The 23,485-nt window shown below is 37.3% G+C and overlaps 3 protein-coding genes and 1 long non-coding RNA gene across 4 annotated transcripts; 2 read left to right on the forward strand and 2 right to left on the reverse strand.

Annotated features, from left to right (window-relative positions):
• Window positions 1–260: 260 nt before the first annotated feature.
• Window positions 261–7,576, reverse strand: LOC110857028 (piwi-like protein Siwi). Its single transcript, XM_022105639.2, has 12 exons — window positions 7,169–7,576; window positions 6,383–6,749; window positions 5,101–6,139; window positions 4,455–4,602; window positions 4,231–4,372; window positions 3,594–3,754; window positions 3,398–3,525; window positions 2,913–3,072; window positions 2,662–2,710; window positions 2,517–2,592; window positions 2,286–2,452; window positions 261–1,874 (listed from the first exon to the last, which is right to left on the reverse strand). Exons 3-12 carry the CDS (start codon window positions 6,082–6,084, stop codon window positions 1,610–1,612), a joined length of 2,280 nt encoding a protein of 759 aa, XP_021961331.2. The 5' UTR covers window positions 6,085–6,139; window positions 6,383–6,749; window positions 7,169–7,576; the 3' UTR covers window positions 261–1,609.
• A 604-nt stretch (window positions 7,577–8,180) lies between these two features.
• On the forward strand, window positions 8,181–9,048 carry LOC118437946. Its single transcript, XR_004836501.1, has 3 exons — window positions 8,181–8,323; window positions 8,408–8,658; window positions 8,720–9,048. It is a non-coding gene; the product is annotated as an uncharacterized LOC118437946 (long non-coding RNA).
• A 3,957-nt stretch (window positions 9,049–13,005) lies between these two features.
• On the forward strand, window positions 13,006–14,803 carry LOC110856867. The gene is made up of 2 exons (XM_022105451.2): window positions 13,006–13,092; window positions 13,595–14,803. Exons 1-2 carry the CDS (start codon window positions 13,033–13,035, stop codon window positions 14,642–14,644), a joined length of 1,110 nt encoding a protein of 369 aa, XP_021961143.1. The 5' UTR covers window positions 13,006–13,032; the 3' UTR covers window positions 14,645–14,803.
• Window positions 14,804–15,628: 825 nt separating this feature from the next.
• On the reverse strand, window positions 15,629–21,206 carry LOC110856826. Its single transcript, XM_022105388.2, has 8 exons — window positions 21,008–21,206; window positions 20,377–20,491; window positions 19,875–20,042; window positions 18,877–19,386; window positions 18,033–18,214; window positions 16,514–16,669; window positions 16,293–16,418; window positions 15,629–15,669 (listed from the first exon to the last, which is right to left on the reverse strand). The coding sequence occupies exons 1-7, from the start codon at window positions 21,071–21,073 to the stop codon at window positions 16,305–16,307; spliced, it is 1,311 nt and encodes a 436-aa protein (XP_021961080.1). The 5' UTR covers window positions 21,074–21,206; the 3' UTR covers window positions 15,629–15,669; window positions 16,293–16,304.
• Window positions 21,207–23,485: the final 2,279 nt, after the last annotated feature.

Raw genomic sequence — 23,485 nt, forward strand, 5'->3', positions numbered from 1 at the left:
GTACTCACGTCAACCTTCGCATATCTCGCAAATTGAGCATAGCAACATAACTTGCGAAGTTTTGCGAGATATGCGAGATTTCGCAAAAAATTTGCTGGAAAACCATGGGATTTTTTTTCGCAAATTTATCCAGCAATTGGGCATGTTCTTATTTCGCAAAATTACTTCGCAAACTCATCCTCATCATCGCTAGCAAGGGAAATGAAAGAAATCCATGGAAACAATACCAAGATAGACATTTTTCAGTAGATTTGCGAGATTGGAGAGATTTGCGAAGTTATATTTTGCGAATCCCCTCACGACAGAAAAATTTTGATCTTCGCAAGTTTGCTAAATGAGTTGCGATGCGAAATAAGAAGTTGTCGTGAGTACGCCCATAGATAAACAAAGGTTTTTGAATTGACAAATTATGATAATAATTGTAGAGCATTTTTTCCATAGCATATCTTCAAATAAGTAAAATATCAATAGGAAAGAATCAAAGTTATTAGAAACTTGACGAAAAAACAACAATTTGAGTAACAATTCATTACTGTTTTTAAAACTAAATCTATAATTTACGAGTATTTTTACTTGTAGTTAATACAATTACCACCTTTTAAATATATAAAAACATAGATATGTAAATGATTCGATGGTTTTTGATTTGACAAACTATGACAAAAATTCATACAGAATTATTTGCATGGATATCTTCAAATAAGTAAAATAGGAATACTAAATTATCAAAATTATTAGAAACTTCATGAAAAAGCGTAACAAGTATGAGTAACAATTCATTAATATCATTGGCTTAATCTCACAGGTGTAAGTAAACTAAATCTATAATTTACGAGTATTTTAATTTGTAGTGACTATACAATTGTCACCTTTTAGATAAATGTAATAGTTTGTGATTTAACAAATTATGACAAGAATTCAAACAGAATTATTAGCATCAATACTTTCAAATGAGTAAAATAGAAATAATAAATTACCAAAATTATTAGAAAATTGGGCAACAATTCATCAATGTTTTAAAACCCGTGGGTTTAAACTAAATCTATTTGTAGCTTACGAGTATTTTAATTTGTGGCGACTACAATTACCACCTTTTAAAAATATAGGACCCTAGTCAAACGAACCCATTCTTTTGGATTTAAAATCTACTTCAATAGGACTCCTTTGCATAGATATCTTCGAGTGAAATAGGGATAATAAATTATCAAAATTATTAGAAACTCATGAAATAGCGTAACAAGGGGACTTCTAAATGAGTTACATCTCATTAATGATTATAAGGTTTAAACCAAATCTATAACTTACGAGTATCTTAATTTGTGCGACTACATTTATCACAAATATAAGACCGGAGTCAAATGAGTCAATAGTTTATGACTTGACAAATTATGGCAAGAATTCATACAGAATTGTTTGCATGAATACTTTCAAATGAGTAAAATAGAAATAAATAATTACCAAAATTATTTGAAACTAAACGAAAATTTGAGTATTAGAAAATTGAGTAACAATTCATGACTTCCAAATAAGTAACAATTCATTAATGTTTTAAAACTCGTCTGGGTTTCAACTAAATCTAAAGTTTTGTTAGGATTTTAATTTGCAGTGATTACAAATAATGCAAATTGTTGAGAAGAGGCTCCCGAGCTTCGTTCAGGAGAGCCGTACCGGTCAAGAAGGCGAGTTTATGGGCGTATTGACACGGCGCTGGGACGGCCACGGTCCCACTCCAGTTGAAGTATCCGTGGCAGAGCTTGAAGGAAAAGCGCTGCATTTTATCGGCATCTAGCCCAGACGTGTCGTGAATTATGTTGAATCCAACGGGTGACACGGTGCCTTGACGAGCCGTTTGTGGAACAAGGTAAAAGTCATACCTGCAATAAAAACAGAATATAACTTTAAGAACGACTCGATGATGAAGATTGTCAAAATTGGCACATTTTTAATCATTTATCCACTCTGGGAATTTATTTCAAAATTCTGGACGACAAATTTGTCCTCAGTGAGTTGATTGATGGAATGGCGCCGAGTTTTTTAAGCCAGTTTCGACGAGTTACAATTTTTAGGGAGGCTTCATAAACTTGAAATCTCTTCCTTCAAAAAATATCAAAATCTGTAGTGTATAGTTTAAAAAATTGACAACTCATTGCTCTACAAATTAGTCGTCCATAATTTTTAAAGTCAAGAAATGATTAAAAATGTGCTGCGATTTTAACGACGAGGCATCGAGTCTAGCGTTAACGAAATTAAATACATTTAACGGTTGTTAACTTAGGTATCCTTACTTCTCTGGACAGGTAATAATATCGTCGATAATTGATCCAGGAGGAGGATTTGCGACCCTGTTGTCCTTTCCCACGGCGAGAAACATGCGTGTATTGATCCGCTTGGTTACAATGACCATGGAAAATTTGGGTGCATCTTGGTCCCCATAATAGTCGGTGATAGCGCTCTAAAAAACAAGGAATAAGTTCGAAACACCAGACACCAGAGTTTATTTAAAGTCTAAAATTAACCTGCAATGCGACCAGTTCAGTTTCCACCACGTATCGAAGCTGTCCCTCACCCACGCCGTCTCGGTAGAACATTATTCTACAATAAACAAATGGTCAAGATTTGGTTAAAGATAAGGTAAAATAAATTAAAACTTTGAAATTTTACCGAGCCGGAAATTCTCCATCGTTCCTGGCTCGATATGCTTGAAGACACTCTGCAAAAATATGACCCAATTATTCAGTGATATTTCATTAATAACGCATGTAGGACTTTGTTACTCATCACCCAAGTCGTTAAGCAGCTCGTTTCCAATTTTTTAAAATAAATTCCCAGATCAGACAAAAATGAAAAATATGCTTATTTTGACGATTTTGAGTCACCGAGTCCTATGTTAATAAATAAATGAATTTACATACTTCGCAATGCGAGTCCAATTTCGCCTGCCATTTCAAGACCGGGCGATAAGGTGAGCACCGTTGAGAAATAGGACGCCATGTTCTGCGACGTGGTTGCCGTCATTGCGCCGTAACTTCGCCCACCTCCGTGATGTACGTCAAATCCAATGACCATCAATCCCTAGGTACGTATTACAAATAATGCCAATTTTTCAAACTGACTATTCCATACATGTTCACTTTCATTCATGTGACTGATTATGATAGTGAATGAAAATGAATTTCCCGTGATTTGAATGAAAGTGATTGAAAGATTCAGTCATTTCAGATGAATGACTGTGAATGAGAGGATTTCTCACTAATTTCGAAGTAAGAAATGAAGTCAGATGAAGTGAAATGAAATTAATTTGAACAAAAATGACTGAATGTGAATGACAATCTTCACTCATAAATCGGAATGACAGAAGATTGAATGAAAACAGTTCTTTTTGAACAGGTATTCATACCTTGAGAGGATTCGCTAGGCCCCAAGGTTGTCCACCCAACTTGGCGTTCATCTGAATAACCAGCTTCGTACTGATTGACATCAGCCCCTTGCTCGTCACATTTTTGGACAGAAAGCACTGCGACGGGACTTAAAAAAAAACAAGGTAAATCATTTAATGAATCCAAGGAAAAAATGGATTTTCAACTTAATCTTACTCCCATAATTCAGGGAACACGCCTTCTTAACGGCGGCATACACGGATAAGTTTGGATTTGGAAGGATAATCATGATTAGATCGAGACGGCCCTGATTTCCTTCGACGAGCCGCTCAATCTCCTCCGTGTAGGCGCGCTCATTTGTTGCGGTGATTCCAACCCTGAAAGTAATTAGTTAACAGTTTATACTTTATAATTAATTGTTAATTTTTACCCTACGAAATTACACACGTTTGTGTTTGACTATTTTTTACTACTTGACTATCCCCCTATTTTTGGAAATATTACGAATTACACACATGTATGTACTACCATCAATTTCGGAAGCAGGGATTTTTTTTGAAATTTTACGTTCCCCGGTGATTTTACAACTTGATAAATTCCCATGTTTTTTAAAATTCCTGATATACTCGCAAACATTTGTGTAATGCATTGGAAAACGATCTCGTGTGTAATTGAGAGAGAAATAATTTTGCTATACAAATGTCTTAATTATTTGGTAGGCAAAGTAATATTTCGAAAAATGTAGCGCGGTAGTCAAGTGATAAAAACAATCGTTACACAAATGTCGGGAACGGAATATTTCCGAAAATTAACTAGTAGCACAGAGATTAAATATTAACAAGAGAAGAATTACTGTATCGGATTGCCAACAGGGAATCCAAGCGGTCGGCCGACACGGTCCATCGTCCTCAGGAGATTATCAATCCCATCGGAATCTCTGTTCGGATACACAATCGCCCATCTTTGCATCGGCTTAGCCAACAACATCTGATTCGCTGCAAGTACACAAGAGAAATAGAAAAAGAACAGTTTGACATAGTAAGTTAATTAATCATTAAAATTAATTATTGAACCTACTTCTAAAAGCCATCGTCCAGTCGGCGGCTTCACCAGCAATAGCTTGGCCCGACTTGAAACGAATAGATTCTTGGTCCAACAAGCGTCCTGGAATTTCGCACGGAACGCCTTGAATCCGCATTCCCCACGCAAGCAGTTCAGAAGTGACCTGAGCAATGAATAAAGGTATCTTGTAAAGGTGGTATAACACCGTTACAGATATTTAGTCTCACTACTCCATCCGTAATTCAATATCTTTAAATGCAAATTTCTCAAATGACATCAATTTCATGAGTTTGGAGATAAATATAACTTTGCAAAGTTATGTTTTTAGAACAAAACAGTCAGTTCGGAAAAACTAGCGAATTCATTTTTGAGGGCATTTCTTGTAAAAAAATGGGAAATATATTACAAATTTCTTTTAAATCGACTATTTTGTACTACCAAAAATTAACTTTACATTAAACTAGGAAAAGTTACGTTTATCTCGAAACTCATGGAATTAATATTGTTATAAAAGACATCGAATTACGGGTATAGTGAGATTTAAAATGTATCTAATCGTCATCCAATGTAACCTTAACTTCGGTTTTAAAAGCAAGGCAAGGTTTTAAACTGTTTCAAATTGTACACGTGATCACAAAACAAGTGACATTTCCCCACTTACCTCCTCGCTTTCAATCATCCTCCTTACAAACTGGACAGTTTGCTGAATCCTTTGTTGCGGCGCCATATGCAAATGCCCCGCTAAATCCTTCATCAACCGGAAATTAGACCTCATCTCATCATTCAATCCAGTCTGGTAGCAAATCTCGGGGGGAAGAATCTTATCCCCGACGTCGCCTCGACGAATATCCCTTTTCGTCGGGGCGGACACCAACATCGGTTGCGACGCGTTAAGGCGAATCCCCTTCTTTTCAAAATATTCCACAAACGTGACCTGACTCTCGACTCCTCCACGTGACACGGTGAACGACCCTGTCGGCCGGATGTCCCAATTGATCCCGGTGATTTTGTACGTTTTCTTATTGTACGTGGTCATCACGACAGTTCCAATCACGGCGGCTTCAATGTCCCCCTTGAAGTTTCGGGACGTTTGACGCATTTCTTTCATAAGGTCGAAGACAGTCTCGGTTCGACAAACTTTGAAGGTTGGATCCACGTTGAGATACACGTCTCGTTCCATTTGGCGGATCGAGGTGACGAAACCCGGCCAGAGTTGGAGGCGGTGTTGGCGAATGTCGATTTTCTGTTCGGAATCGAAGTAGAAGCGGCCAAGCAGGGTGAGTGCCAGGGTTTCTTGCGCCTTTTTGAGGAGGACGTTGTACAACTGGGTGACGACGGGCTCCCGGCGGTCACATTGGCGAATGAAATCAATGTTAACGGTCCAAACGTCGTCCGGTTTGTCGGGGAAGGAAGCTTCAAAGCGGAGATTTTCAATGGGGATGATTCGCGTAGTGAAGAGTTGTGTCCCTTCGAAGAGGTACGGTCCAATGTCGGCCTCTCGCATTCGAAGGAGTGCCTTCCGTTTCGGGATGTGGTCGATTTCCGGGTCAAAGTTGACGAGATAGAGGCGAAATTCGATAGTCTTTTTCATCTGGAGTTGGAAATAGTTGACGAAAAAGCGTTGAACAGTGCCGGATTTTCCCATTCCCGTCCTCTAATAATTAAGTAGTTAACGTAGAAGAGGACTCGATGACTTTTCGCTAAAAAACCGTCAAAGTCATAACACATTTTTAATCATTTTTTCGTGGCCCTGGGAAGTTTATCTTAAAATTGCGAACGACAAAACTTGGCTCCATCCCATCAATCAACTCACTGACTACAAATTTGTCGTCCAGAATTTTAAAATAACTTCCCAGAGGGGAGAGATGATTAACAATTTTGAGGATGAGTGCTACGCTAAGTAATTAAACAAGTAAGTGGATAACGTAAGTAAAATAACGTACGCGATTCGTGCTGCCGTGCGACCCTGGGTTCGTCTCTTGAGCGACCTCCACGACCTCTTCCTCTCGCAAAGGCCTGCTCTTCCGGGCTGGACGAGCCCTCACGCCCCCCTTCACTTCCATTTCCACTCCCATTACTACTATCGGCCCGATATTCAGAGATAAGTTGGTCAAATCCAGGTCCCCCAGCGGCATTACCGGCTGGCTCGATTTCCATGGGGGGAGGCGCGTACGGGTCGACGGGGCCAAGTTGTACAGCGGGCTGAGGAACGTTTCGGGGACGTGACCGACCTCTCGCCGTGACACGTTCTTCCGGACTGCTACCTTCGGAAGGATTCATTGCGAATTTCAGTTATTTCCTGTGGGTGGACTGGAAATAGAAAATAAGTAATTAATTAATTGGAATACAGTTCGGGTACATGTTGAATTTTAGGGAATTCATTTTTTTAAGTTTATAAAAATGTACCAAACGGCTGATGCAAAAATAGGAACGGACCAGACAGATAAGCTTTGTCGGCACGAACACCGACAAAGCTTATCGTCTGGTCCTAATTTTGAGAACAATAATGAGATGAGCAATTCATGAAGGGAATTTTATATTTTCAAGAAATTGTATATTTTTAACAGCCTTCAACAAACATTGCAATTAAAATTTTATTTATGATGGCTGGGTTCTTAAAAGTGGCAATGCAAATCTGGGCTGTCTCCACTTTTAATCAAATACAATTTCTCGTAAATTTGTAAATATTTGTTTAAAACTCTGTTTCAGAAATTTAAAAGACGACTTACCTTCTTATTCCCAGAAAATCAAGGGGCAAATTTCGTAAATTTGCAATTAATTCGACCAATTGTTTCTGGAGAACGTTTAGATGAGAGAAGAACAAAATGCGACGTTTACGCTCCAACTCGTTCGACGCGATTGAGGAAGAAACTAGAAACTACGTCGCATTCTACTTCTTTCTTCCCTCGCCAGGCAGCCAGGAGACAGGGGCGGCAGAATCGAGGGGACAGGGGGGCATTTGCCCCCCAGAAATTCTGAAAAATTCCATCTTCGGTGATAAGACCCTCCTCCTCCTTCTCCTCGTTTCTCACAATAATCACCCCCACCCCCCAACTTCCACCCGGCCGCCACTGCCTTGACAAGTAAATAAATGAACAAAACGTTTACATTGATTATGCAGATTATGTATGTACGCATTGCATTTCTTAAATTTCTTGCAGTTCATTTAACTTCTTGTAAATTTAAATCCCACCAAAGTGAACAAGATTTTAGGAAACTTTGAACATTTTATGCTTTACTTATTTGATCAGGAGTATTCTTATGATTTTTCCAAATTTTTAAACAGCTAAATAAGTAATCCTTCATAAGTTCATATAAAATAAATGCTCGGAAATTTTAGAAGAAACATTAGCAGAAATTTGCAATTTTTATTTCTTTGAAAATTCTGGAATTTTTATACTCCTGAGAACAATTTAGCAAAACTCTTCCTCTAAATGTCATCTCATAAACAGTGATAACGTGAAGCAAAATTGTGTATTAAAATGGACAGGTCGACCTCAAAGTTCATTTATAATATGTAAATACGGCTGGTCAACAAGCTACAATTACTTAATTTAAACTCACCAGGTGCAGTGTCCTCTCGGATTCAGTATGTAAATATATGATGATGACTTGATGAATATGAAATGAAATGCAGAGAATTTTTGGGTACGAGAGGTTGTCATTCCGTTGTAATTCGTTAACCTCAAGATTACGAAAATATTTACATAAGATTTAACTAACATGTGAATACAGCTATCCCGCATCAAGCTATCCTACACCCCGCTAGTCCGTCACGCCATCCCGCACCCCGCAGTAAGCTACCGCGCAGCGCGCTAAATCTACCACGCCACCCCCACAAATTACTCCCAAGGGGGTGTGGTCAGAGTAGGTAGCTAAAATAGGTAAATAAATAAATCATCAGCTATTAATTTTTTGTTGATGATTTAATCTCAACTACTCCCATTTAATTGATTACTTATCAACAGTTTTTGCAATGGAGTCCTCCACCTTATCGCATGCCGTCATTCTTGCTGCAGACAATTGAAGCTTTGCATCGTGTTTCGCAACGTGGGAGCGGAAGGAGAGAAGATTTTGAAGACGGTGAAGTTGCTCCATGTTCACGACAAGGAAGGATTCGTCGTTACTAATATGGACGAAACTTACCACTTCATCCATGGAGGTTTTGGAGATGCAAAAATTACCAAAATTCCTGAATTGTATGGGGTTCGGGTGAAAGGTAGTTTTTTGAGGAAGATACAGATAAAAAATAGTTGTCTATATTTTTTTGGTTCTTATAGAATTTGTTATTGGATCAATTAACCTCGCAGGAAAACGACAGTACGACAGGTAAGGGGTGGGAAAGGGGCGCGTCGCTTTAACGGTGGGGGAGATGTCTATCACTGGGGTACAATTGGTGGCATTGCCATTCTGGCGCCAAAGTTGATGCACAAGGAAGAATGGAGTTTTGAAATTGATAAGGATTTTTGGAAGGTAATCTCAGTGGGGAGGAGTTTTGGTGCAAATTTCGTTCTCACAGACCGAGGAAAGGAATGTTAGAACATTGATAACTACGTATAAATATACGATCCAAAATTTAGGTGTGATTTACCGTTTTCTAAATTTTGCAAGTGGAATTTTATAAGTTCTTAATAAATATTTTTATATAATATTAATTATTAATTAATAATAATATAACTATAATAACATTATAATAATATATAATTATAATTAACTTATTTTTATAATATAATTATAATATTATAAGGAATGGTTTGGCGATGATTTATGGAAGAGCAGGGTTACTTTTAATTAAAGTCTCAAGTTGCGCTTGAAAATTAGTAACGATTTTTACCACCGTACTTTACAAGCAGATATAGACGTTACATTTTCCTTGGAAGGCAAAATCATTTCTGCGCATAGATGGATACTGATGCGTAGAAGTGAATATTTCGAAACAAATGTTTAGCGGCGACTGGAGTGAAACGAAAGGATCTTGTAATTTTCAAAATACATACTTGCTCGTTTAAGTTAATTAATTTACGACTAACTTTTGTAGCGTGATTCAAATCAAGGACACGAGGTATGGCATATTCGAAGCTAGGGGTTTTCTACTTTTACCATGGAAGTGTCACCTTTCCCGTGGACGGGAACGACAATGTTTGTGTGTGGTAATCATATTTATTTTAAAAATAAAAATTTTTAAAATATTTGAAAAACGTATTAAAGTATATATATATATATATATATATATATATATTATATAATAATACAATATAATAATATCATTATATAATATTATAATTATATATTATGATTATATATATAATATAACATCACATAGATATAATATAATATATTATAATTATATATATATATTAAGATATGTATGTATATATCACTTCTTAATCAAAATAGCTACAAGAATATCTTGGGTAAATGGTGCACTCTAGTTACGTTGCGAAACGCAGCCAGGAATGCAGTGCCGGGACAATGAAATTGGGCCCATGCCGGGCAAAATTCATAATTTTGGCTTTAGGCACCTGATTCTGGCTTAATTTACAATACTTCATAAAATAATAAAATTTTGTAGCGTTTAAAAAACTACAAACTTTAATTCGAAAAAATAGTTTTTAGAAAAATAGTAGTTAGTGTTTAAAAATACTTTTTTACACACTAGAAAATTTTATTATTGTCCAATGGATCCAAATGCGCTTGGATATCCTTGGCCAGTCCCGTAGAAGGGGCATTCCAAACTGTTACCCTTCGTAATCTTCCGGTATTTAAGATCTGTGAAAAAAACGTAGTTTATACATGTATAAAATATCGATTTGAAAAGGTATGCTTTATCCGAAACGCTGATAAAAATGAATGATTCCCGTCTTACCACACGTTCCTGACTGATTTAAACAACCCCCATTCCCAGTCAAGAAGATCCACACTTTGGCTAAAATTTCTTCAGGTCCATTAGACTCGACCAATTTCACCCCCAGAACAGGGTACCTAACCCTGCCTGGGATGAAATAGAATTTCCATTTGCAAATGATGCCGAAAGCACGGCCCTCCATGAGGGCAAAGCTTTGAACGTCCGGGTGAGTTTTTAAGTCACTGGTCTGGACCGTCCGAAAAAACTCGTGCTCCTCCTCCTCTTCCACCATCTGCGTTGTGTAAAAAAACAAAAAGTCATTTCGGTAATTTCGTAAGGAATTAATAAATTTCGTAAGGAATTAGTAAATTTAAAAGAAAACCTAAACTTACGTCGTCGGCTGGACTGCGTGATTGTGCCATGATTGTTGAAGATGTAGAATGGTGTGAACTTAAACTGTGTTCCAATTTCCAGGAAAATTCTTCCCGACGAGTAGCAACAACAATGGAGCGGAATGGTAGTATCTTGAAGAGATTTTGAGAGAGGGTGTGATCTTTTGCACGATTTTCATCTTGCCAATCCTGTGTTTGGAATGGAGATATGCATAATTGTTGCATTTTATTTGTCATGGAAAAAATCAGTCTGTTCCCAGTTTCCTTTATATCAGAAGCCAGCCCCTTGGCCACGGTCTCGGCTGTGACTCTACGTCACAGCAAGAAGTTTATTTATGAACAAAATATAACACTGCATGAACATATACAAAATTTATGCTTATTCGGGGAATAGAGATGAAAGTTGCTGCATGTTACCAACCGTGTCACGGAAAGTGAGCTGATTAATCCTGAAACGTTCAATTTATTTCTCCTGACTACAAGGCGTAATTATTTTTATGCCTTTCCAAATTTGGACAGAGGATATGCTAATTTTCCCCACACAATTCACCAGGTAAATCGCGGCCCTGGTTACACCACCACGTTGAAAATGTACTCTTCCCGGACGACGAATTCCGAGTGCAACAATGGTCAAATCCAAATTTTGAGATTTAAAGTTTAAGAAGCCCTCAGAAAAATTGGAACTGTTCGAAACTGGCTCAAAAAACTCGACGCCATTCCCTCAATCAACTCACTGAGGACAAATTTGTCGTCCAGAATTTTAAAATACATAGATTCCCAGAGGGGAGAAATGGTTAAAAATGTGCAGATTTTTACCATAACTCATTGATTCGTAAAAATTAATACATCGATTAAATCAGGAATTAATTGCTAATTAATTAACGGTATGTTTGTATTATACATAGTCGTCCCCCCTTGGTGGGGTAATATTGCTGCCACGCTCGGAAAATGTAACGGGTGCGACATACTCGTCGCTGGACGTGGTCGTCATCTCCGTCGCATTCTTGTCCCCGACCAACTACTCGACCGGAGTGGAAGTCGTCCCCTGGATTTCCGTCAGCCAAGCCCCCATCCTTCTTATCCTGGAGCGACGAGGGGACACCAACCCCCAGTGGACTTTGGGGGTGGCTGACCCGTCTCAAACAATGGTGGGAGATGTACACGTGGCCGCGGCGATTGGTGGGGTTTTAGTCGAAAAGGAAGTCACACTGCCGACCGGTCCGTATGCCGGGAGCAGCGTGGAGATTCAGATCGAGGTGTAAAATTAGGGAAATATTTAGAAATTCGTGACAAAAAATTAAAGTTTGGATGCGTACAAAATTTTGATATATTTAGTTCGAAATTATTATTCTATGCAAATATCATTGTTTTCCTGTATTAATAAAAAAATTTATTTTAATCAACTCACACGTGACGGAATTAATTACTACACAAACTATACCCTTTCTCCATTTTTATAAACTAACTAATTAATTAATTGATTAATTAATCAAGTTCGTATTTTGACATGCATGTAACCATCGAGGTGAAAATTTTGGAAATTTTGAGCGAATTGTGATTGATCGTACAGGGATGCTAAATTGGAGATGTTCCGATCCAAACCAAATACATGAATTTTTAGCATTTTTTTTTACTTTTTTACGTCTTTAATTTTTTTTTTAATTTTTTGAGCATTTTCGAAAATTTCCTGACCAGGGATACGCCTTCGAAAAAATCAAAATTTCAAAAAAATTGAGTTTGCAATTGGATATGATAAAGCAACTATCTAAGATCACAAAAACGCTTAAATTATGAAAATCCGATCAAAATTGGATTTTTGGTGATTTTTTGAATGAACGAAAACAGGGTATTTTTCGTGTTTTTCGCACCTTTGAGTGGGTGTGGCGGACGCAAATGGGGCCATGGAATGAAATCCTTCTTCACTTTTGCTAGACTCACCTAGGACCATAACATATCCAAAGGGCATCAAGATCGGTGATTCTGTCGGTGAAGGGTTGTCCTCCTGAGACACTTTCAATGACTGCGTGAATCGCCTCAATATAACGATTTTTTAAAATAATTTAATAGCAACGGCTAATTTAATAGCATTTTTCCGTAAAAAATATTCAGGAACTAAAAAATGCGCATAAAAATGGGAATAGAAAGAACAATTCTAGAATAAATGAAAATTGTGATAATAGAATATTTGTATATTTATGCAAATCTGCCATAACTCCGTCCTTCATATGAATGAAACACAATTGTCGCGAATTTAAATACGACGAACTTGACGATTATTTCCTGTTCGTTGAATTTCACATATAAATACAAATCGTTTTTATGAGATGGAAAGAAAGCAGTAATTTAGCAGAAAATCATGGAAACACGAGTCATATTTGTCCTCTTGTTGGGAAGCGTCGTCATGGTAACGGGACAGGTATGGAAATTTTATTTTAAAAAATTAAGTACACTCTTAGAAATCCAGTATTAAAATAATACCAAGCGGTATTCATGCGAATTTTACCAAAGTGGTATTGATAAGTAATACCGTGTAGTAATAGCTCGGAAATAAAATTTTACCATATCGGTGACAAATCCGGTATAATTTTAATACCAAGCGGTAGCAATTTTAATACCGAGAAATCATAACCTATGTGTGACTTAATTTCTTTAGAAATCCAGTATTAAAATAATACCAAGTGGTATTCATATACGAATTTTACCAAAGTGGTATTGATAAGTAATACCGTGTAGTAATACATAGCTCGATATTAAAGTTTTACCAGATCATTAACAAATTTTTTTACCAAGCCGGTATAATTTTAATACCAAGAAACAACTTTAATAACAACTTTAATACCGAGAAATTATTACCTGCCTGACTATACTAGATTTTTAATAATGTAAATAAAAATAATAATGGAAAAATGAAATTTCAGAACCCCATATTTTCCGTGGTGAACGGACTCGCAGGATTTTTCGAAGCTCAACAACAACAATTTATTTCGAATTTGCTCAATTTAAATCCATTGAATATACTGCGACCGAGAAGAACCACGACCACGGTGCGACCAGCCCCGGTAATAATTACCGAGACGACGACCACGGCGCCAACACAACCACCAACTTCACCCCCAGAAATTAGTACCCCGCAAAAAAGTACGACCGTGGTTGCTATAGTAACCGAGGCCGTGACCTTAGCAACTGAACCGGCAGTGGAAACTTTACAAAATAATGGGGAAACTGCACCCCCTAATGTTCCCGAAGAAAATTTGGAAAATATTCCCATAGAAACTACACCCCTTGAAATCCCTGCTGAAAATTCCGTCGAAATCTTGGAAACTTTCGAAAATAATGAACAAAGTGGGCTCCCTAACCTTCCTGATTTGGATAAAAATCAGGAAACTTTGGAAAATAATGGACCAAACACGCTCCCAAATTTTTCTGAGTTGGATAAAGATCAAGAAAATTTAGAAATTGTAGAAACCGTTCCCATAGAAACCATACCTCTTGAAATCCCTGCTGAAAATATTGTGGAAATTTTAGAAAATAACGAGCAAGGTGGACCCCCAAATTTTCCTGGGTTGAATAACGATCAAGAAAATTTGGAAACCATAGAAACCGCACCTTCTGCTGAGAATACGCTGGAAACTTTGGAAAATAATGGGCAAAATGTACTCCCAGAGTTTCCTGATTTGAATAAAAATCAAGAAAATTTGGAAACCGTTTCCATAGAAACCGCACCCCTTGAACTAACCTCTGCTGAACTTGCAGAATTAGACCCCGAATTAGAATCCGGGGAATATATCGATTCTGAAGAAATTTTTCTTCCTTCCGAACGAAGCCTATTTCCATGGCAACAGCAAAATATAACACTGCAACAATTGCAAAATTTCATTCAGCAAAATTCCGATTTTACTTTTGATTCACCAGACCAGCTGGAAATTTTGTATCAAAATTTTATCAAAAATAATTCCAGTATTTTTTAACAGAAAAAAATATTATTATTACCAGGAAAATATATTTACTATGAAAATGATTAATTTAAGCTTTTAATAAATCTAATAATTAACTAAATACCCTTAAATATGTGTAATTCGTTAAGTTTGCAAATATATTTCAAAATTGGACACCTTTTTGAAACGTTACTTTATTTTGTACGAGTTTATTTGCAAACATAATTTTTCATACACTCATAGAAACCTGGTATTAAATCATTACTGACCGGGGTACATATATGACATACTGGCACGGGTAATTACGGGCATTACCACCGTTTAGTAATGTTGAAAAGTTTACCACTCATAAATAAACTATTGCCAATTCAATGGGAATTTATTACCAAATCAATACCAATAATGTGTAGTTTTATTACACAGGTTACAAACATGCGAGTGATTCATGCAATGCATAGCACAAGACCATTTCAATCTCATCTTGCCTCCACTCGGCACTCGACTCCTGCAAAAGCTGCACAATTCACCTGCACTGCATGGAATGGAATCCTCGCATGGATAAAAATCCGTGTGAGATTTGCCCATGCATATTCCGAAAACGCAATTCACGCAGTCCTTGGTAACTTTGTAAAATCCGTGCCTTTTATATCATGATTTTAGAAACTTTTAAACAAGATTAGGAGACTCCCTTGATTTGATCGGAGCAAGTTTACAAAAATTTGGTAGCTAATTTTCCTGCGAAATCTGAGTGAAATTTTGCAAAAGTTACGGATTTTACAAGGTTACCAAGGTCTGCATGAATTGCCTACTCATTGTACAATTACTTCTCATATAAGCTCATAATGTGGATCTTTTGCAGAACTGATTTGTAGAAATTATTGCATTTCTGCAAATGTATTTTGAATGATATGGCTTCAATTTTGAAATGTTTCTTTTTATTTTTCTACAAATGTATATTTCTTGGAAGCTTGGAAAAATTTGGATGAGAGTATTCATGTCGTTTTTCAAAAACAAAAATCAACTGTCACGTGCTTTTATTATTTTCGAGTTTTTAATTTCTTGAAACGCATATGTAATAACAGACTAACAATGCGATGACGCCAGCGGTCTCGCTCCGATTTTGACGAAACGACGATAATTATGTAGCATTAGATAAATAATTAGACACGTTTTTCAGGATTTTTCATAATGCTCAGGTTATACGAAATTATGACGAAATCCGTGAGCGAGAATTCCCATTTTCACCGTGACATTTTATTGGCAAGGGAGAAAAATACAGATTCTCCATTACGGAGTCCATCATAATTTCGTTTAAACTTAAAATTTGTGGGCACGAAGTGATTTTCTACGATTTTGGTTTGTTGCATTTTTGAAAATTTTGAAAATTTTCAGAAATTTTCAAAAATTTTCAAAATTTTCAGAACTTTAAGGCATTTTAAGCTTAAACGAAATTATGATGGACTCCATAATGGAGAATCTTTATTTTTCTCCCTTGCCAATAAAATGTCACGGTGAAAATGGGAATTCTCGCTCACGGATTTCGTCATAATTTCGTATAACCTGAGCATTATGAAAAATCCTGAAACACGTGTCTAATTATTTATCTAATGCTACATAATTATCGTCGTTTCGTCAAAATCGGGGCGAGACCGCTGGCGTCATCGCATTGTAAGTTACATACACATATTTATAATCAGTTTTTCTTCTTTGGTTTTCCAACACTGGGTGAAGTCGTCCATTCATCACCGGAATTGAACAACATCGCTTTGAACAACATGAAGGCCAAGAAACAAATTGTCGCAAGAACCTAAAATTTAAAAAATCGTAGAATAAAATAAAATGTAAAAAATACTTTAGGTTGAAAATCGACTTTTTGATTAAAAAATGAAATCAAAATCTTACTTGAATATATTCTGCCCGATTGGGGAACGGCGTGCCACAAATTGTGTACCATTCCGACCCCATTTTTGGAGGTGTGTTGTCCCCGGAGAGACACCGGAAGTCAAAATATTGTTCGTCATAGTCCGTTGGACATAAGAATTTGCGACGTTCGGCAGTCTAAATGAGATAAGGACATTAAGATCTAATTTGTAAAATAAAAATGTTAAATAATTCAATTTTTAGAGTAAATTTGTGCACAAAAATCACATCGTTTTCCGAAAACTAAATTTGGAAATTTCGCAAATTTGGCATAAAAAAGAATTTTGAAATGCTCAATTTGCAAGGGTTACATATGTTATGTCACGAGTTCATAATGTTTGCAAAACTATCTAATTGTAAATCATTCCAGCAAAAGTTTTGAACGAAATGTTGCAAATTTCGAAAGGCATTAAATTTTAGCGTCTCTTAAATATAGGTAAACTGTCTCATAAATAATATTCGAGCTGCCTACATGGAAAACGTCTCTTAATACAAAAAAAATGTCTCATTAGTATTTACATTTGTCTCATAATTGGATAATTCTTTCTAATCCATTTCTTATCTTTTTCCTTCTCTTGAAGTGCCATATACGATGCCTGATTGCAGGCCAATCACACGGTACACACAAAATACTCATGGTTGGTTCCGAAATATTACTAGTTTTCCTCGCATTTTTAAATTTTTAAATTAAAATGGCGTCCCAAGTACTTCGGGTTGAATCTGACAACTCATAGGGATTCAAAAGGTCCTTCTGAATCCCTACGGGACAACGGCAGGATTTAATTGTAAAACAAATTCTCAAATTGTAAGCTATTTGGCATCAATGCTCAAAATGGAAGGGCAGAAAATAATATCATTAGGAGGGCAACAAGCAGAGGCTAACAAATACGGAGCATGGACGGTGGACGTAATTAATTCCGAGTTTGACTTCGAAAAAAATTTTGAGTGGTTTGGAGTATTTGTATCCACAAGCCATACGCAATTATTCTCCCAGAATTCTAAAAGCAGATGCAGCTGAATCAATCACTAACGCATTTGGGACAGTTTTTGGACCGAATTTCATCCGTGTTTTTTGCTGGTTTCATTTCTGCAAGAACCTTGACTCGGATAAATCTCACAAAGGCTGAAGATATTCCCTTAGGTCGTCGACGTGGTCCTGGTCACCCCAAAAAATCAAGCAAGGCCTTGTTAATATTGAAAATCTGATAAAAATATGAAATAAAAGCTGTTTTTTATAAAACTTTTTAAGAGTTAGTTCTAAATTTATATGAGACCAGCAAAATAATATTAGGAGACATTTTCATGTAGACATTTCAAATAGTTTTTATGAGACGTTTCATCGATATTTATGAGACGCGTTAATTGCATGCCATTTCGAAAATTTTGCATACAAAAGCTACATATTTTGCAATGGTTAGATACGTCGCGAGTTGAAAATGTTTGCAAAATAAGTAGTGTTCTCACTGAAATTACTAAAAGTTCAAAATTTATGTATCCTCACCTCGCCCGTGATTAAGGTGAACATTGTTTTCAGTTCCATCATTTCGTTGCAGGGTCCAATTTTTTCATGGAGTCCGACTGACACTTCGTGTTGAGGGTCTCCGTAAAGGGCCATTCCGAGGTACACGCTGTAGTGCAGGATCAAGGCGAGGACGAGCTCGTTGATTTTCCAACCAGATTTTCCTATATACACGTGACGGAAAGGTTTGTAATATTATTTCATAGGAGTCGACTCATTTGCATTGTAAACTCGTTAAATTTCTGTAAACTTTCTGAGGAACATTAGCTCACAAATTTTTTGTAAACTTAAGTACTCATATCAAAGACGTCTCCTTATTTTGTAAAATTCTGATACAAAACGCACGGATTTTATGAGTTAAGAAATACTGCGTGAATTGCCTCAGTATTTGTAACCCGGTAAATTTTGTAACCTGATTTCCCCTTATTTGTTTTTAATCATGTGGAAAAGTTTATAGAAATTTACGAACGAGTAACCATTAGGTGAATATTTTGACCTGGGAGAAATGCAAGGAGGGAGAAATTACGCCCCGCCGATTCATACGGCGAGTGGCTAGATGAGGCGTACTTCTTGTAGTTTCTTGCACCTCGCATTTCTTGTTTTGTAGTGCAAGAAAGGAAACACCTTTTACCAAGTTTACAAACATATTTAGGGGACGTTCGTAAACTTCATAACGCAAATTTTTGATTTTATGGACATCCAAATACCACCCCCTTTAACATGTGTCACGTACATAGGCACAGTATCATTGGGCCCTGACCTTACCACCCACCCCTCTTTGCATTATGAAGTTTACGAACGTCCCCTAAGTGTGAAGTCCACCTACCCATCGGTCTCGATCCCACGACCGGCTTCCTATCGTTCTTCCACGCAATCAAGAAGAAAATGACGAACAGCGTAATCACACAATTTTCCGTGTGGATCCCAAAAAAGTCGTGGAGTGGGTGGTACAACGGCAAAAATTGGATGACTCCCCCCGGCATGCCGCACAACGCGGTCAACACGGACGCCAGCAATTCCCGGGATACCCGCTTATCCGAAACCCACGGATTTTCGGGGTCATTCTGACACAAGGTCCGCCTCCAAAAGTGGAACGCGTAGGTGACCGCGGCCGCGAAGGTGGCGTGGAAATAGTACGACGTCCAAGGGACCCAGTAATGCCGGTCGTAAATGTTGGGGTCGGTATCGTGCCACGTCCAGTGGACGAACTTGACGGCCATGATGTCATACGGGATGTCAATCAGGACGACGGATAAGCCCACGGCGAGGGCGTTGGCGAGTGTGCCGAGGCGTAGCCGGGAAACGCAGACGGACGCGGTGTAGATGAATGTGGGGTCTGGAAAGGGAAAAAGGGGGGATGAGGAGTTTGTTAAGTGTGGGACTTATCGTTAAAAGAAGGACATTTTTAAGCATTTCTGGGCTGTGGGAATTTATTTTAAAATTCTGGACGATAAATTTGTACAGCAGGGAGGTGCCAATTTTTAGAAATATACACTCCAGATTTTGACACTTTTAATCTCAAGTTTAAGAAGCCTTCAGAAAAATTGCAACTCGTCGAAACTGGCTCAAAAAAACTCACCACAATTCCATCCATCAACTCACTTAGGACAAATTTGTCGTTCAGAATTTTAGAATAAGTTCCCAGAGGGATTAAATGATTTAAAATGTGCTGATTTTGACGATGTGTGATCGATTCCTACGTTAATTGAACATAACTTGCGTTTAGCAAGAATATTTCGTAAATTAGTTTTGCTAAACGAGGCATTATGCGAAATATGTATGTATATAGTCGTGAGAATTTTGAATTTTTTTTATTTGACTTACACAAGCAAATGATGTGGAGGGGGAGACGCCTCCCCAGGAGGACGATTGTGGTTTGGGAGTGCCAAAAGTTGTTGATAACGGGGGTCCAAAAGGTCACATTTTCTACGATCAACCCATGAAGGACCGTGGTCAACCAGAGCCATCGAAACCTACCGCCCACCCGTTGAGCTGTGTATTTTAATAATTAGCAAATAATTAATTAATAGATCGTTATTAGTTTAATAATAAAAATCATGTCAAGGCAATTCACACGGTCACTGGTAACTTTGTAAATCCTTGCGTTTTGTAGAATAATTTTACAAAATAAAGATCAGATTTGCAACTTTACAAAAATTTGTACCCCAATTTTCCTTCGAAATATGTGTAAAATTTGTACAAGTTTACAGAATTTATGGATTTTGCAAGGTTACCAAGGCCAGCGTGAATTGCCTAATTGATTGGTAGTGGTAAACAGACACTGGTAAATATGTAAATATTTATGCCGGTGTTAGTTTGTCCTTACAGTGGATGAAGGTCAGGAGGCCGATGGTGATGAAGGTCCATTCGGAAATGAGATAGGTCGGCTGTGCCTTCCAAATCTCTCTCGGATCATTCACTTTGACCAACCAGTCCAAAATCTGCAAATTTTTGGACAAAAAATGTATTTAAAATGGGACTTCACAGATATGTATTTATTGAATTTTGCATTTAATCTGCATATACACTAAATATGCATGCATAAAAATTCATAAGAAATGTGCATGTTAATGAATATGAAAAGTCTATGAAAATTATTTCATGAAAAATCTAAAAAAATATATTGATGGCATTTTTTTGTCACAAATTTTAGTTCAATATTGGACTTATACGCCGTAATTTTTACCTACTTTAAATATTTTTTTCTGTGTACGTAAAATCGTAATGAAATGTATGCATTAAAAAAAATAGTTACATATTTTTGGAAATAATGAATATCCACAAAATCTAGGTATTTAAGAAATCATAGAACTATTGAAAAACAATTGGAAACTTTTGTGATCTTGCGAAAAGCGCTTATAAAAATTGACATCAAATGGATAAAAAGTCTAAAATTCGTCAATAAACGTACGCCGTATGAAAAAATTGGTATGAAAATGTGAGTCTAGTTTTCTTACCCCGTTAAACTTGTAGTCTGTGATTTCTTCCCCAAACCCAATCAGATTTCTGTCCTTGGCTAGCATTTTAATTTTCTTTTGAAATCAAAATTTCCAGCCGGGACAACAATATTATTCCAATCCGAATGTTCTACAAGCACTGCAGAGAACAATATGCATGAAGTTGTTCTGTCTCAGCAGCTGTGGTGGTGGTGGTGAAATGTCATCTCGACTAAAAAGTGGTTTGTTGGCACATGCAAAAGTGAGTTGGACCTCGTCAAGTATGTCCAGTGGCCGCGGAAGGGTGTGGACAATGTCCCCACGGTTGTTCGATGTCGGCATCGTCTCTCCATCTTATACAAACCCGGCCCTCTCCTATCCTACAATGATAATGTCGCCCGATGTCCCCACGGCTTCCGCGGCCACAGTTATCAATTTGTCGATGTATTCAGTGGCCGCGGAAGTGTGTTGACAGATGGACAATGTCCCCACAGGTGTTGGATGTCCGCATCATCTCCCCATCTTATATAAACCCGGCCCTCCCCTATTATCCTACAATGTTAACGTCCCCACATGTCCCCAGAACGGCTTCCGGGGCCACTGCATATATGAGACCAGTCTATATGACAGTGCCACTTAAAGATAATATTTACACTTATTTATACCCAACACAATGGACAATGCCAAATAATCATAAACAGACTTATAATATGAATGAATGTGGTGTATAGAAATTGCATGATAAAATGTCATGATGATACAATCACTTATCTTGACCACTTCGAAGGAACAGGTGGTTATCAATATTATGTCGATGATTTACAGCTGTGTGATTTAAAATTTCCATTATAAATAAATGAATGAGTTTGATTTGGTGAGAATTTTTGCATGGAAAAAATTGCAAGAGAGAAGATTTTGCTTAGAATAATTTATGATTTTTATTTCTTGATGCAAAATTTGAATACTTTTCAGTAATATGAAACTCCTTGAACTTTGACCCTCGTCCATGTCCTTGACCTTTAGATAGTTGTTCTTTGAATTATTAGAGAACCCCGTGCCAATGGCATTTATGTACGTAAATAGATATTTATATCAACTTTTCAAATAATGCAAATGAGGCAATTCACGCAGTCATTTGTAACTTTCCTTGCATTCTGTAGCATAATTTTACAAAGTTTCATAAAATAGTTAAAAGATTAATTTCAATGAAAATATATTTACTATGCAAATGATTAATTTATTTTTTTGACCAGTAATAAATTTCATAATTAACTAAATAAACTTAAGTATTCGTACCGCTAAGTTTGCTAATCCTCTACACAAGATAAAACCTAAGAAAATGTTTATTAAGTAGCTTCTAGAGGTGAGTCGGGCCTAAGATTTTCAAAGCCCGGCCCGCCCAAGCCCGACTCAAAAACCCTATTCAAAAGCCCGACCCGCCCAAGCCCTATTCAAACCCCAACTCAAAAGCCCGGGCCCGCCCAAGTCCACATTTTCTAAAGCCCGAGCCCGCCCAAGCCCTATAGGGCTTGGCCTTGAGAAAGCCCGCCCAGGCCCGAGCCCGGGCCCATAGGGCTTAATCGGGCTTTTTTGTTATGGCGTGACAAATTATTTATACAATTAAAAATAAGATTTGTAGAGCGTTCTAAGTTACGCATGACGAAACACGAATTGATAAATAAAGAAGTTCAAATTATTTAACAAACACATTTCAAAGGTTTAGTAAAAAATAAATTATTTTCACAAGGTACAAAAATAAATAAACCCAAAACTGTTAGTGTCAATGATGTTTAGTAAACAAAAAACGTAGTTTTTATGAACGAATGTCAGGTTGGATAAACTACTGCCGCTAATCCTAAGTTCAGTGCGACTGGTGGTCAACGTTAAACCGGTGCTTTAAAACACTCTCTCATCACTAGCTTGTGATGCGGGGATTGATAATATCATTGGAGTAATTTTCTGCATCAGTGGAAATTGTGTGGCGCCACACCAAAATTTCAGGATATGCTGACCTCGCTTGATCCAATAGCCTGACCTTCTTTGAATATGTATCCTCTTGCACAGTAAGCTTATTTTGAATTCTCCGTCCTTTCACACTTTAGATGTGCAACCCTGCTAGTAATTTTTTCACACCAATAACAACAATCATTTCCATTTTGAAAATTTTTGATATTGGAATTACTTTTTAATGAAAATACTATGAGAATACAATAATGCATTGTGAATTGCAAGTATAAAATACAAATGGTGCGCTTTTGGCCAAACTTTTGACTCTCATATTACTCCTAACTCCACGAAAAATATTAGTCGGGCTTTTGAGTAAAGCCCGAGCCCGACTGAAGAAAAGCCCGCCCAGGCCCGACCCGACTCATGGGCTCAACTCAAAAGCCCGGCCCGCCCAAAGCCCGTAGGGCCTGGGCGGGCTCGGGCTAGCCCGATTAAAGCCCAAGCCCGACTCACCTCTAGTAGCTTCAGCTACTTTATGTGAACACTTTGTCT

The sequence above is a fragment of the Folsomia candida genome, unplaced genomic scaffold, assembly GCF_002217175.1.
Source record: "Folsomia candida strain VU population unplaced genomic scaffold, ASM221717v1 Fcan01_Sc017, whole genome shotgun sequence".
Taxonomy (NCBI): Eukaryota; Metazoa; Arthropoda; class Collembola; order Entomobryomorpha; family Isotomidae; genus Folsomia; species Folsomia candida.

What these genes read in the sequence shown, in the direction of transcription:
- LOC110857028 (XM_022105639.2), bottom strand. Translation starts at nt 6,084, where the DNA reads ATGGGAAAATCCGGCACTGTTCAACGCTTTTTCGTCAACTATTTCCAA. An exon ending in CTGGACGATGGCTTTTAGAA is followed by an intron (nt 4,373 to 4,454) that starts GTAGGTTCAATA and finishes GTGTACTTGCAG; the next exon opens with CGAATCAGATGTTGTTGGCT. An exon ending in CCTGTTGGCAATCCGATACA is followed by an intron (nt 3,755 to 4,230) that starts GTAATTCTTCTC and finishes AATTACTTTCAG; the next exon opens with GGTTGGAATCACCGCAACAA.
- LOC110856867 (XM_022105451.2), top strand. Translation starts at nt 13,033, where the DNA reads ATGGAAACACGAGTCATATTTGTCCTCTTGTTGGGAAGCGTCGTCATG. An exon ending in TCGTCATGGTAACGGGACAG is followed by an intron (nt 13,093 to 13,594) that starts GTATGGAAATTT and finishes ATGAAATTTCAG; the next exon opens with AACCCCATATTTTCCGTGGT.
- LOC110856826 (XM_022105388.2), bottom strand. Translation starts at nt 21,073, where the DNA reads ATGCTAGCCAAGGACAGAAATCTGATTGGGTTTGGGGAAGAAATCACA. An exon ending in CAGACTACAAGTTTAACGGG is followed by an intron (nt 20,492 to 21,007) that starts GTAAGAAAACTA and finishes AAAAATTTGCAG; the next exon opens with ATTTTGGACTGGTTGGTCAA. An exon ending in CGTGGGATCGAGACCGATGG is followed by an intron (nt 18,215 to 18,876) that starts GTAGGTGGACTT and finishes ACGTGTATATAG; the next exon opens with GAAAATCTGGTTGGAAAATC.